This window comes from Balaenoptera acutorostrata, chromosome 5, assembly GCF_949987535.1.
Source record: "Balaenoptera acutorostrata chromosome 5, mBalAcu1.1, whole genome shotgun sequence".
Lineage (NCBI taxonomy): Eukaryota > Metazoa > Chordata > Mammalia > Artiodactyla > Balaenopteridae > Balaenoptera > Balaenoptera acutorostrata.
Genome location: NC_080068.1, coordinates 127,556,125 through 127,569,886, shown reverse-complemented (window position 1 = coordinate 127,569,886; position 13,762 = coordinate 127,556,125). Strand labels below are relative to the sequence as shown.

Here is a 13,762-nt window from a genome sequence, read left to right as displayed (position 1 = left end):
CTTTGTCTCTGTTTTTTCTTTTTTTCTTTTGACCTACCCAGGTAGGTGGGGAGTTTCTTGCCTTTTGGGAGGTCTGACATCTTCTGCCAGAGTTCAGTGGGTGTTCTGTAGGAGCAGTTCCACGTGTAGATGTATTTCTGATGTATCTGTGGGGAGGAAGGTGATCTCCACCTCTTCCTCCTCTGCCATCTTGAAGGTCTCCTCCCCTTCTTTTCTTTAAAGTTGCAGGTGAAACTACTTCCTCCCATCCTCTGCTGCCTTTTCCTCCTTCCACCTCCCTGCTCCTTGCCCCCGCACACAGGTCCTATTACAAAATACTCAGTGGTGATTTTTATGTCTTCAGGGGCAGTCACATCCTGCACAAATTGTCAACATCCCTACAGCCCCCTGAATTGCAAACAATTCTCCTTTCTTTTCCCTAGCTATTCCTGCTTTATAACTTTACCCCTTTCTGTCCCTTTAACTCCCCACTCTTTCTCACCTCAAATGCACTTCTTGCATATCCTAGCTATCATCACCTTACATTTAGTAATTAAAAAAAAAAAAAAAAACCTGGAACACCTAAGGATAACACCAGCATGGTTACTTACATTTTTTTTAACTTGAAAAACAAAGCTCAATAGAAATAAAACAAAGTACACTAAAACCGTGTTGGTGTAAATACCTAGAGACATAGGACTTTCCCAGCCTTCTTCAAATTTCATCATAAATATAAACACATCTCAAAAGATGAACTTGAAGGCAATGCAAGTGTGTGCGGGCATACACACACACAGAAAAGTTAAAGAGAGAAAAAAAAAAACATGCAGGCAGCATTGCATTTGCATTAACCCTTCTTTGTCATATCTTGAAAAGAAAAAGTAGAGAGGAAAATAAAATTTTAACAGTATCAACATAATAGTATTAAAAGGGTTGAATGTTGGCATCTCTTTCAAACAATCAGTTCTTAAGAGACTAGTGTATCCCATCAGAATATATATATATATTATAATTAACATATTATTGCTTCCTGCCTTGGATAAATCACTTGAAATAAATGAGGTTTATTCGTTCTGTTTCTACAGAGAGTATAGCTAACAGAGCAGTTGTTACAATTACAATTATTTGATGTAGTGATTGCGTAGGCTTATAGCAATTGCATGAGCTTCCTTTTTGTTGTTGTTTTTTAGCTATTTTGCTAAATAAGAGATAATGAAATTTTATGAATTGAGCTATCCCAATATATATTATCAATGATGAGCTTTAAGGAAATGCAGTATTTACGAAATTATAGTTGATGATATTTCATATCTATCAATAATAATAGAAATATTCTGCACACAACTCTTAATGGTAGCTGGAGTTGGGAATAAACTTTTCTCTATATAAAATTGAGGAGGAGGTACTAAACTTGAAACACCAAATCTTTTTCAGTAGAAAACTACAATTACCTAAATGCCCTTGCTTTATTTTGTTTCCTTTTCCTTAGGAAAAGGAAATTTGGCAAAATGTATAAATGACTAAGTCATTACATTTCTGTACTGGCTGTTAAAAATTAGTCTGCTATTGAATTATTTACCTTTTTAAAGTCAAAGAAATAAGCCAAAAATCAAGTTTTCAGATACTTCTGGATTTTAATTGAGGGTAAGGATATTAAATTATCTGACCTGTTTGGGGCTTAGCTTAAAGGGAAAGGGTATACTAGTGTAGGGGAACATTATTCCTCTTTCCAAAACTCTAGAACATTAATTAAACCCTTTACCTAGCAAGAAGGAGAAAACAAGTGATACTATTTTTTTAATGGGAAAAATGTAAATTACAAATTATATAAGCTGTCATGCCATTTGGAGCATTAGCTAACTTAAAATATAAATACAGAAGATAGAAATCTAGATTGTGCCCCCAAATTTCAATTTACCACTAGGAAAGAAATTTCTGTTTATTAATGGAATTGAAAACTCATTAGCTACCTAGATAATTTCCTTAAAATATATAAGGCTATAATTAAATTATATATATTTATATTTGCATATATGTATATATGCAAATTAAATGAAAAGTTGCAAGGTAGCCTTAATTTTTTTTTAATTTTAAATAATTTGCTTTTTTCAATTACAAATAAAAAATAAATTCTTAGCTATATATGCTATAGGATAGAAATCCAAAATGTAGCCAGCAATGAACTGAGCTGTTAACTGCTGATCAAAGGAAAATTACGACTAGACAGTCTTTATTTTAACATTCCTATATCACATTTCAAGAATTACTTAATTTCTTTGGAAAAGAGCACACAACGCTTAACCTTAGTTATTAGGAAACAAATGTTGTCAACATACAATAGAAATTTGTTAGATCACTGGAATACTAGGTTTCAAAAATTCAGAGAGAGTGTCTGAACTACCTCGTCAGCATCCATGGCTGTTAGTTGCATAATCTTAGAGCCATCTCCAGTGTTCTCCTCCACTGTGAGATCCAGCATGTCGGTTGGGAACACTGGTGGATTGTCATTGATATCCTGAAGTGTTATTTCTACCTACAAGGAGAGAAAGAAACAATGTATGAATATTGAGTATGTCTGCAAGATACCAATTAAATTGTATACCGAGAGTCTATTCAAATAGTCCTTCCAAAAGGAATCAGAACCTTCATATATGACATCAAAAACAGAAAATACCCTAGAGAAAGTTGTGAAATATTTATAGGAAAATATAAAAGGCAAATAAAGATCATTTGACTTGTTGATCGTAACTGATTTTAAATGATCAACTTGGAGTTTATAATAGAATAGGTCCACGATCAACTGTCATTTTAATCCCCAGATTTGTGCACCAGTGAAGAATTGTTCAGACTTAGGACTGTCTGTCTTTCAACCATTAAATGTTGCCTGACACACAGATGAGGTTGTATAAAATTTCTTCCTGAAATGTTTACATATTGGCAACTAATGTCCAAAGGAAATAAAGAAGTTCACATTTTGTTTTAAGAAACACTCAGCATTTTTCCCTTTAAAGTCAACTCTCAATCTTTGGGGGAAGAAAACTACACACATCTTTTCTTTCTATTTCCACTCCTTTCAACACTTCTTAATGTGACTAAAGCTAAACAATCATTCCATTCAGATGTAGCATTCATATAAATTGCAAATATTAACAGCTTTGTTTGAAAGATCCTTGTCAGAGTTATTTGTTTCCCTACCTAAGAAAAATTGTTTAGAAATAACAATTTGTGAAGTTTAAATAATAACTTTAAACCATGTGTTTTCTCTTTCGAGCTAGGTGCTAAAAGCTGAATATCTGATAAGAAAAGGGGAGACAGCTGCTAATAAAACTGAAAGTTTCCCCAGTTGGGTCACAAAATCAAGTCATGGAGAAAAATCCATCCATCCATTTAGCTCAGATATAACCAGGACATTTTTCTCCTAGGATGAAATGTCATCTTTTATAGTTATACTGTAAAAATTCCATCAGATCCAAGAGTGATGAGTATGAATACTAGGAGAGAACAAAAGAATTCTGGTTTCTTCTTTTCCAGGAAGAGAGGAGGGTGGGCTTGGGTGGAGGGAGAAGTAATAGGTAGGACTGTCATTATTCTCTGGCAAGGAATGAGTGGGAAATACAGGAAAGCTAGGCAAGTAAACAGATGAGCAATTGATAAAAAAGAAAAACCCAGAAAACAATATACAAAATTCAGTACTAAATAATTATTATAGTTCCACCATTTAACAGGACAGTTTTGATCATAGCTAGTGGCTCAAATTAGTCTAGGAAATGGTTAAGACAGCCTCAGTAGTTAGAAATCTGCCACTTCTTTTTTGGCTGACATCATTCTCTACACCACTTCCTTTAGAAAAGATCCACAATGGCTAAAACTGCAGTCTATAAGGAGCATTTCCAACTTCCTTGCAAGGTTGTAAACAATATGAGTTTTCGAATTAGAAAGACCAGAGTTCAGATTCTGTCTCTGCAACTTATTAACTGGGGAAACTGGAGCACTTAATTTCTCTGAGCCTCTGTCTCCTTATCTTAAAATTAGGATAATAACATTTATCTTGGACCATTTTATGAAGACTAAACCTTGATGATGCCGGCAAAATGCCTAGCACAGAAGGAAGCATTCAATAAAAAGTAGATCTTGGTTTTCAAACTACCAGGACAGAACTAGGTGTTCCTCAGAACAAGAGAGAGACTGCATATGTGACAGAATATGCATATATGAGTGTGTGTTTATGTAAGTATATGTGCATGTCTGTGGGGGGGAGGAAGAACACTAAATTGAGGGTAAAGAGAATCCAGATTGGCACCAATTAAACATGACATCAAAGATACATCACGACCTGTACCACACACTAGAAGCATGTTGGGTATAATAGAAAGAGTCTTCATTATGAGTGCATGAATTGAACAAGACCCTTCTATATTTTAATAGTTATAACTAACATGCACATGCCAAACTGTTTTAAGTTATATGTATGTGTACACACATATACACATGCATCCACACACACACATATATACATATAAAATCCTCAAAAGAGCCCTATGAGGCAGGTACTATTATCTTCCATTAGAGAAATGAGTTAACCAAAGGTACATAGTTTAAGAGCTAGTAAGTCAGTAAGTTTTCTTCACTACAACGCAAACCTGTCTTTCTCTGTCTCCACACATACCTCCCTCGCTTGTGTGTGTGTTCAATAAACATAATGAATCATATCTGAAAAGTATGTCACAGCTATATAAATATATTTTTACAAATGTGCATATTATTCCTGTCTGGAATTTGGAACACTTACATATGAACTAACTAGCCATATAATCTTGGGTCAGCCTATAAATCTTTGTCAGAATTAAAAAATTAAAATGAACTAGGTGATCCCTAGATACAGCTCTAAAAGTCTGTGATCATGTGTTCTCTATGAAATTTTGGCCAACTCCATCACTTCAGGTACAGAAAAGTATCTCCTTTTTTATTAGCAAGAATAAATTTAGTTAAATATTAATGAGTTCAAAACTAAACATTTCTGAATGTATCTAGAATCAACCAGTTATAGACACAGATCTAGAACATCTCATCGTTGGATCTGATATATGCAAAGGTTATATTTTTGGTTAAGGATACAATAGGGCATCCATTTAATAAGCCAGACTATGCTTTTTCCAAATCAGTTCAGCTTGCCAATCAAAAAGTTGAAACTTTATATTCCTTTTTAAAGAAAAATCTGGATATTTTCTCTAACTGTCCAGTCTCTCTTCTCCACTTCACACTTCCTCAAGTATTCCTGAAAAGCGTTCAGCATGACTCCTCTAGATTCCCTCAATTGCCTGGGGTACGAATTACCTAGGAGAGGATATTTGAACTCATTGGCGTAAGTAGGTGTCATCCTGCAATCCCTTCACTTCTGATTCGGTCTGCCATGTTTCTACTACCAAGAATTCCAAGATCATGGACCCTGTTTGCCTGTGAGGTGGTCACTGATTCCAATATTTATTCATGTAATATTTTAGGATCTATCACATAAAGGGTATATGTTAGTCATTAAAAATACAGATGAAAATAAGGCCACCATCCCTTGCGGGGAAGAAATGAAGTTTGATCATGGAAATATGTACAAATAGAAACATTTACAACTACCTTCAGGAAAACACATTGATGACATCTTGATTCCAAGAAGTTAGTCCCCCACACCATGGATAATTCTTTGAACTGCCCTGCATCTTGTCCTTGGCAGTTACCATCTCTCTTGATGACTCCAGATCCTAACATGCACTTGGCTCACTCTCTTGGATCTGCCACCAACCTGAGAGTCTTATTCCATTACTACCCCCTCTTTGGACTAAGATTTGGTATGATTTGTTTTGAAATATTATCATATAAAACACAGGAGTCAAACATTAAAAGTTTAGAGAAGATATCTGGAAATAAGTATTAAGACATTATAATTTTTAAAGAGTCCTTTCTTTCTGTACAAATTAGATAACTTTAAATAATACAGATAATGGCTATTAGTGGTTTATTTTAAAATTCTGCGATTTAAAAACTGTCTAAAATATAATTCCTAAACTAAAAAATGTATATGTTGATAAATACATTCCATTCTTTTAAAAGACATACCAAAAACTACAGCATAGCTAAGCTTTTAGTGCCAGAATTGCCCCTTTAGTGTTTTACATCTATTTTTATATTTGTTTGGACCTGAAATAAGCAAAATAATTGCATTTAAATATTATTTTGTAAAAACTATCACATTTTAAAATATTTTTTTTATTTTTTAGGCCAAGCTGTGCACATGTGGGATCTTAGTTCCCCGACCAGGGATCAAATCCATGACCTCTGCATTGGAAGCGCAGAGTCTTAACCGCTAGACCACCAGGAAAGTCCGAAAAATATCACATTTTGAACTCAGAAGCTTCCCTTCACAAGTGGCTGTATTTTAAATGAAAACAAAACAAATACAAACTGCCAGTAGCTTCCATAACTTAAGTCTGGGGACATTTTAAGGTGTCAATTCTGTAAGTTGGTGAAAATTGACCCTCAAAGATGAAAGAAACATTACACCATTAAGATAAGGTACTTGCATATTTTATGCCTGCCTATCAAATGTTGACCTTTGTGCTTAGATACTTGACCCTTAAGGAACATATGTGGTTTCACCTGCTACAATTACAAAGGCAGTTGGTAGCTTTTTGGTTGACTTATTCATAGCAAAAACATCAGCTACAGCTAACGGCTGAACCATAGGTATTGGCTACGGCCATCACTCCATTACCATTTAGGTACCCTCAGAATAATGACTTTCTAAGATGAGGCATCTGATCCCTAGGCAGTGAAACCTTGGTAAATGATGATATTTAAAGACAAAAACATGACCGAGATTAAGGAGCTAATGATCAATTCATTAAAAATTGGTCTGTCTTTTGGTAGTTTTGTAAAGGTAGAAGTTAATTAAAAATATGGCTTTAAATATTGTCACCAAACTTATTTATGCTGAAGGAATAGAATCCTTGATATGCCACTTGCTGAATAGCCAAATGGATATTTAAAAACTAAAACTCTTACTGTGCAAATAGTTGCTATGAAATGAGTACAATGCTTTTCTCTTTAAAATTTGTTTCCTGTTATATGCAATTTATAGTTTTATTCTGCACTGCATCAGGAATGATGTTATATCTTGGGGATTTACTTTTAATTTTTTAAGTCAATAAATCAGAATACAGCTACATAATAAATGAGCAATTGCTAGTTAGCAATAGCAATTATCAAATCATTACATATGTGTAAATATAAAATATGGTATTTCACTAAATTAAGTTGATATTACAGAAGTAATACACTATATTCAAGGCTAAGGAATTGACTAAAATATCAAGGTCCATTATGAGCTCATTCTCTAGTTAATGAACTGATAATTGCATTGTGGTCACTATCTCAACCACAATTAAAAACATATTCTTAAATACACAATCTCTCTGCAAGCTAAATAAAGTGGTTCTTAGTGAATCAGGATGAAAAATGCCCCAAAACATATTTTTAATTCACAATCTTCCTGCAACCTACATAACATGTTCTGAAAAATAATCTTTCTTTTTTCTTTTGTAAGATTGCAGAATTTATAATACAACAAAGGTTTAGAAATCCATTCATTTGCAAGAAGAAATATTAAAATTCTTAGAAGGAATCTTAGATTTCATCAAGTTCATCTCCTAATCAAAAGCAAGGCATTGAAATGTCAAGTGATTTATCTAAGAAAAACTATTGTCAGCCTCTTAACTCTAGTCCACTGATTTTTGCAGAGATCTGTGGAAAGAATCACGCTAGGGAGCAAGCAGCATAATACGCCTTAGACCACTGTCTCTAATCTTTGCACGAAGACAGAGATCATTCAAACGAAATATGCATTTGATGTGTACGGGAAAATAATGTTTGAAGAAATTAATGTTTGATTATCTACCCTACAAATACTATTTTATCCACATTCTTGCTCATTTTTAAATTCCTTTATATATATTTACATTAAGGGAAAATAATCTGTGAAGGTTTGCCTTATCGATGTCACTGGAAGACTATTAAACCTTCAGCAAAAAGGTGGTGGATATACATTACAAGTAAAGAAACAATAGCTAAATTCTCTGTAGGTATCAGTAAAAGTTACTGCTTTTAAAATGTCTACAAAGAAGCTATTTCTTTTTCTCAAAAGATGCAGTAATATTCATTTTCAGAAATGACTAAAGTCTAAATGGTTGGTGGGAAAGACATAAAGTATATAAACTATAAAACAGTAAAAGAAGACATATCACAGCAAATAGTGCTTGATTAGTTGCTTTTTTTAGTGCCAGACGTAATTATTTACATTACTGCCTTTTTATTTTTGTGAAATTGACACTCCAAGTTTCTCAAATACTACTATTGCCACATAAATTGTGACAAATCATTGCACCAAAAATAATGCTTAGGGTTCACATGTATTACCTCCAAAGATATTGTGATAATGCCACCAGATTGTATTTAAACACACCTTTTTAATTAATAATTCTGCCCAAAAATATTTATTTCAAGGGAAGTATGTTTTGCTCTGATTTCTTTAACACATTTATATATCATAGAAATTGGTCGCTGCAAAGGTTAACAGATCATTTATACTGCTCAAATTTGTAACTTCTAGAATTTTGAGGGCAAAAATTATCTTGCTCATTTTTGCATTTTCACAACTTATCCATCTCTAGCATGTAACTTTCTCTCCAGAGATATTTGTTTTAAAAGAAAACCCAGGTTATTTTTACATTTTTATTAAGTCACATGTTCAGCAAATTTAATAAATTAGATATGTTACTGGTATATAAGGAATGTATTCATCAAATTTGCCCTATATTACAATAATATTTAGAACCAATCCAATTCCATTGATTTCCTAGTTCTTGTGTGTCCATGATGCCATCATGTATAATTTTTATGATATAACATTATATCTGATGATAATTCAATAACTTTATACTCAGAAGAATGATTTAAAAGAGCTTCAGGAAAAACATCTTGTGTATAAACATATACAATAACAATTCAGGAAATCTCCCAGTTGGGAGATTGGAATATAAGATACTATGAAATGCCCATCACTGCTTCAGAAACAACTACACTAAATGCCACAAAAGTCATGAATAAACCTGAAAAAATAACTGAGGTCATTCAAATGTGCATTACCCTTAATGGGTCATTATGATGTCACTCCAATAACACTTTGCTAAACGATGCCCTAGTTTATACTGTGTAGGTGCTACTGAAATTCAGTGAGGATAAAGTCTAATCTTACACTCAAAACAATTTTTATTTCATCAGCGTGAAACAAAATGCTGAAATCTAGCATTTAATTTTCTGTATGGAGGTTCAAGTGAGAAGTTGAAGCTGAAAGCAAAGTAACCAAACTGAAATCCACACCAGGATCAGTACAACTATCAAGCCTGAGCTGTCACTTCCTTTGGCTCTGAAAAGGAAAACTCCACCTTTCCTGTCTGAGATGAGGCTGTGTGTGAAGTATGAGTCTGCCTGCAATTCAGTGAGAGGCTTCGTGCTGGGGGACATCAGGGTGGTGTGTGCAAAGAAACATTCTATGACTTGACATTAAACTTGGGAATCAAGAGCAACGTTCATTAAACAAAGACATCAAGATAGAAATATCGAAACCATGGCTCAAGTAAATAATCAAATTTATATTTTAAATGTTTGGCAATAACTTCCCATTCCCTCTCTTCAAATGAAGCCAAATACTATGTGATTCACCCAATTCAGTGGGATTGACACATTTTGCACGCTATGTTGGCTTCCAATAACAAGGCTTTATTTAGTAAATTTATGTCAAAGCCTATATATATTGAGAATACATAGCAGAAGGTCTAATTACATTTCTGCAGAAAGTTTGACATTCTATATTAGCCTTTTGGTAGAAGAACTAACCAAATAATTTCATTTGGTAGGGCATATATCTTACCCCTTTTTAAAATTTCAAGTATGAGGTTAAGTTCAGTCATTAGGAACAAGAAAATTCAACACCTACTTGTACTGTCATTTATGGGTTTAAACTCCAAGTACTTCCATCTCTTAACAACAAGAATAAAGAGCTGTATTTCCATGAAGGGATGGTGCCAGGGTTTGCATATTTCCTTTAATTTTGTTCTTCATTTCTTTCCCTATTTTGGGTGACCACTGGGAATTCTGCTGCCATAAGTCTGGGTGAAGTGTTTCACTACATCCAGAACACTTCATCATGTTGCAGAGCCAAAATCTATTATGGTTTGCAAGTGACTCATACTTTAGTTATGAGAGAGCCCTAGCAAAGAACAGTTTACATCTAAAAGTCCCTAAATGTCAGGAATGTCTTGTTTGGACTGCATAGGTATGGAAGGTCCAATCATAGTCTGTGAACAATGCTTTGAGGTATTTATTTATTTATGATGTATAACCACCCTTATACACAAGAGTCTGTGGTAGCTGTAATCATAGTGTACTGTCTCATCTTGATGGTATTTCTGAACTTTTGAAACTGAAATCTTGAAGAAAATGGGGGAAATCAAACTATGGAAAAATGACCTATGATCCCATACAATGGAAGACCAGTAGGGGTTAGATGTGACCTATTAGAGAAAATTAATAGCACCACTACTGCATGTATACATGAACTAGAAATTCTTGAGAACACAGGTCTGTTGCAGGCGCCAGCTTTACTGAAGCTTCAGGGATCATCAGAAAGGAAATCTTTGCATTTAGGTACAGTGTTTCTTCAGAATGACAAGAAAAAATAGAAAAATCATGTATTTCACAGAAATTTAGCACTAAAATATTACCTTATATACTAAACATTATTTTACTATATTTTTGAAGAGAAAACACTTTAATAAGAGAAACATGAAATAATGATAATATTTGAGGAAGCAACATTTAATTTGGGAATTAGAATACTCTTTTTGGAATTTTAGGCTAACAAATACTTTGTCATTTCAAACTTTACACCTGAAATTTAAATTAAGTTTTGTGTATATTTAGATATCTGTGCATTTATTTCACATAAGTTTGTACTTTTTTCCCTTCCAACTATTCTGGAATAAGAGGAAAGAAGGAAGCATATACATTTTAGATTCCTTTCAGCATCATTTTTAAAAGCAAAATAAAAATGACTGTCATGAGTTTTAAAATAGAACATATTTCACATATAAGCTACATGTATGTAACTGTGACCAATTATATTTCTCAAACAAAAGCAATTACATTAATCTCTCACCACTAAAACTCTTCTAGCAGTCAGCAGCATATGTTCCCGGGATTTCAATGCATTTCTTACCAGGAAAGAAGTATGTATGAGTCACAGGCAGGCTTGGACAGTAGCCAGAAATGACAAGAATGGCTAGAAGTGCGGACAAGACACAGTTAACTCCATTCCTGACATAAAATGCTTTCCATAACTCACCAAATGTGTGGTGACATAATAAAAAGCTAGTTTTGTTGTGCTTTCAATATTGTTCAAATTAGAACCAAATAAGGATTTCTTTTAAGGCAAAGGCAATCATGTGTAACCACTTCAACTTTTCCTGAAATCAATACCGCATAATTTCTGCATTTTAACAGATTCTTAAGGACGCCTAAAAGTAAATGCAGAATAAAGTATCAAGTTAAAATATCTGTGGTTGCATATGAAACTTTATGGAAATTTTTATACTAGTCTTCAAAACAAACACCCTGCAAAAGCATCCTGGAGTACACTTTTCAACAGTTGTTCATCTGAATGTGGTAAACACACATCAAAAGGAAAATGTAGTATAAGAAAAACAAATTAAAATATTCCACCAAATTTTTCTTCACTTTTTTTTTTGACTTAATAGATCCTGGATTTTTTTAAAAGAAAAGGCTTCTATTAAGACTGCTGAAAAATAGAAAAGCAGTTTGATTTATATTAAAGATACAAGCTGTGGTAGATTGAATTATTGATCCCAATTCTTCACCCATCCCTATAAGCAACTTCACAGTCTCTCCCACCTTTAGGTGGAGTTTCTCTGCCTCTTGACTTTGGGCTCATCCATGATACTGTTTCAGTCAATGGGATATTTACAAATATGACCCAAGTGCAGATTTGAAATGTATTTGCTTTCTTGTACATCTGCCATGGTTACTAGAATACTATGTCCCTGCTCGTTCACTAGTACCAGACAACAGACATTGAATAGAGAAGACATTGACACGGAGAGACTTGTAGCCTGAAGCAGAGCTTTCCAGTTGAGCCCAGCCTAGATCAACCCAACTGCCTACACAAAGATGCATGAGAATAAATGTGTATTGCTGTAGGGCTTTGAGATTGTGTGGCTCTTTATTATGCAACATTATTGTGGCAATAGCTGACAGATACGTTAAGGCAAAAAAAATGGATTCATTTATTGAATATGTTAATTATTATGTTTTAAATAATGGGTTACTGTTCTGTTTAAAATGAGGGGCAAAAAGAAGAAAAAAAAAGTTAATGTATACTGATAGCTGTAGTATACCTTACTGATACCATAGTATACCTTACTATGAGGTAATTTTTAATGCTATGAACTTACTAACATCTTCCTACCCTGTATAACTTCCCATTCTTAACACACCATGCCCCTTTAGAAGGACAATGCAAAACAAGATATGATCAAGTTTTGATCAAGCTCCCCCGCCCCTCCCACAATCCAAAAATTAGAGCAAGAGGGTGGGAATACTTGACCCAAGAGGAACAAATTATGACTGGGTTGAGTCAATGAAATCGTCTTTCTTAAGAGTGAAATTTATGAAAAAAATAGGAAACACTACAAGAAAATAATAATGGCACAACTACAATGCAGCTCCTATGAATAAGCGGTCCCGCCTTTAGTGGTTTTCTAGTACCCACATGAGGCCTGGCTAGACTTTTCTTATGGAATTGCTACAATGCCAAAATGATCCCTCTGCCCCATTTCACCTTTGCACATTAGCTTTCACCTTTAAAGAAATTTCTATTACTCAATACCAAAGACATCATGTTTTGACTTATAGCTATTCTATCTTATTTTAGTTGGTTATTAGTTTATACTGCTTGTATTTCTTTATATATTTTAAACAACTATTTCACACTGTAAAATTGAAGTCCCATTTATAGTTTTGTGGTTTTTTAACTTCAAAAATGTAACAATTTCAAAAAAAAAACAAAAAAAAAATGTAACAATTTCTATTCATATGAAACAGCATTAGCTCATCAATAATCGGGAGTGAATATAACTTTAATCTAAAATATAAAATATATCTTCTGAAAACTTTGAATTCACTGTCAAAGCATAAATTTTTTGCAATGCACTGTGCTTAATTATATTTAGAAAGCCTATTTCAATGAATTAAGAAGGACAGTTTCTCTACTAAGCTTCAGTGGAACATGGAACATTTAGTTTCTGGCATAGTGTTTAGCGTACAGTAGGCACTTAATTTACATTTATTCTATGATTTAAAAGCCAGTATGCTTATTGCAGTAGAACATCTTGTAGTTATATACATAAAAATGAAGAGAATGGTATTTTATATGCAAAATTAAGAGCAGAGGACACCAGCTGGGGTGAACCATCAACTGTAACAATTACATTGAGTAGCGAAAGTCCTAAGAATGATTCCCTGATGTTTATCAAAGTAAAAACTAATTAATAGGAAAGAATATTTTTAAATGTAAAAAATAAAGAAATAAATGGTAAAATACATTTTCTTTAAAAAGATATTTCAGTGTGGAAGGTTGTCTTCTATTTCTCATTGTCAAAGC

General features: G+C 33.5%; 1 protein-coding gene across 4 annotated transcripts in view; it reads right to left on the bottom strand.

Moving 5' to 3' along the window:
* Window positions 1–13,762, bottom strand: part of FAT4 (FAT atypical cadherin 4) — a 171,669-nt gene that overhangs the window by 96,397 nt on the left and 61,510 nt on the right. For all 4 annotated transcript variants that reach the window (XM_057546733.1, XM_057546734.1, XM_057546732.1 and 1 more), the window contains one exon: window positions 2,381–2,512. In XM_057546733.1, coding sequence (XP_057402716.1) covers window positions 2,381–2,512 — 132 coding nt within the window. The remainder of the gene's footprint in view (window positions 1–2,380; window positions 2,513–13,762) is intronic.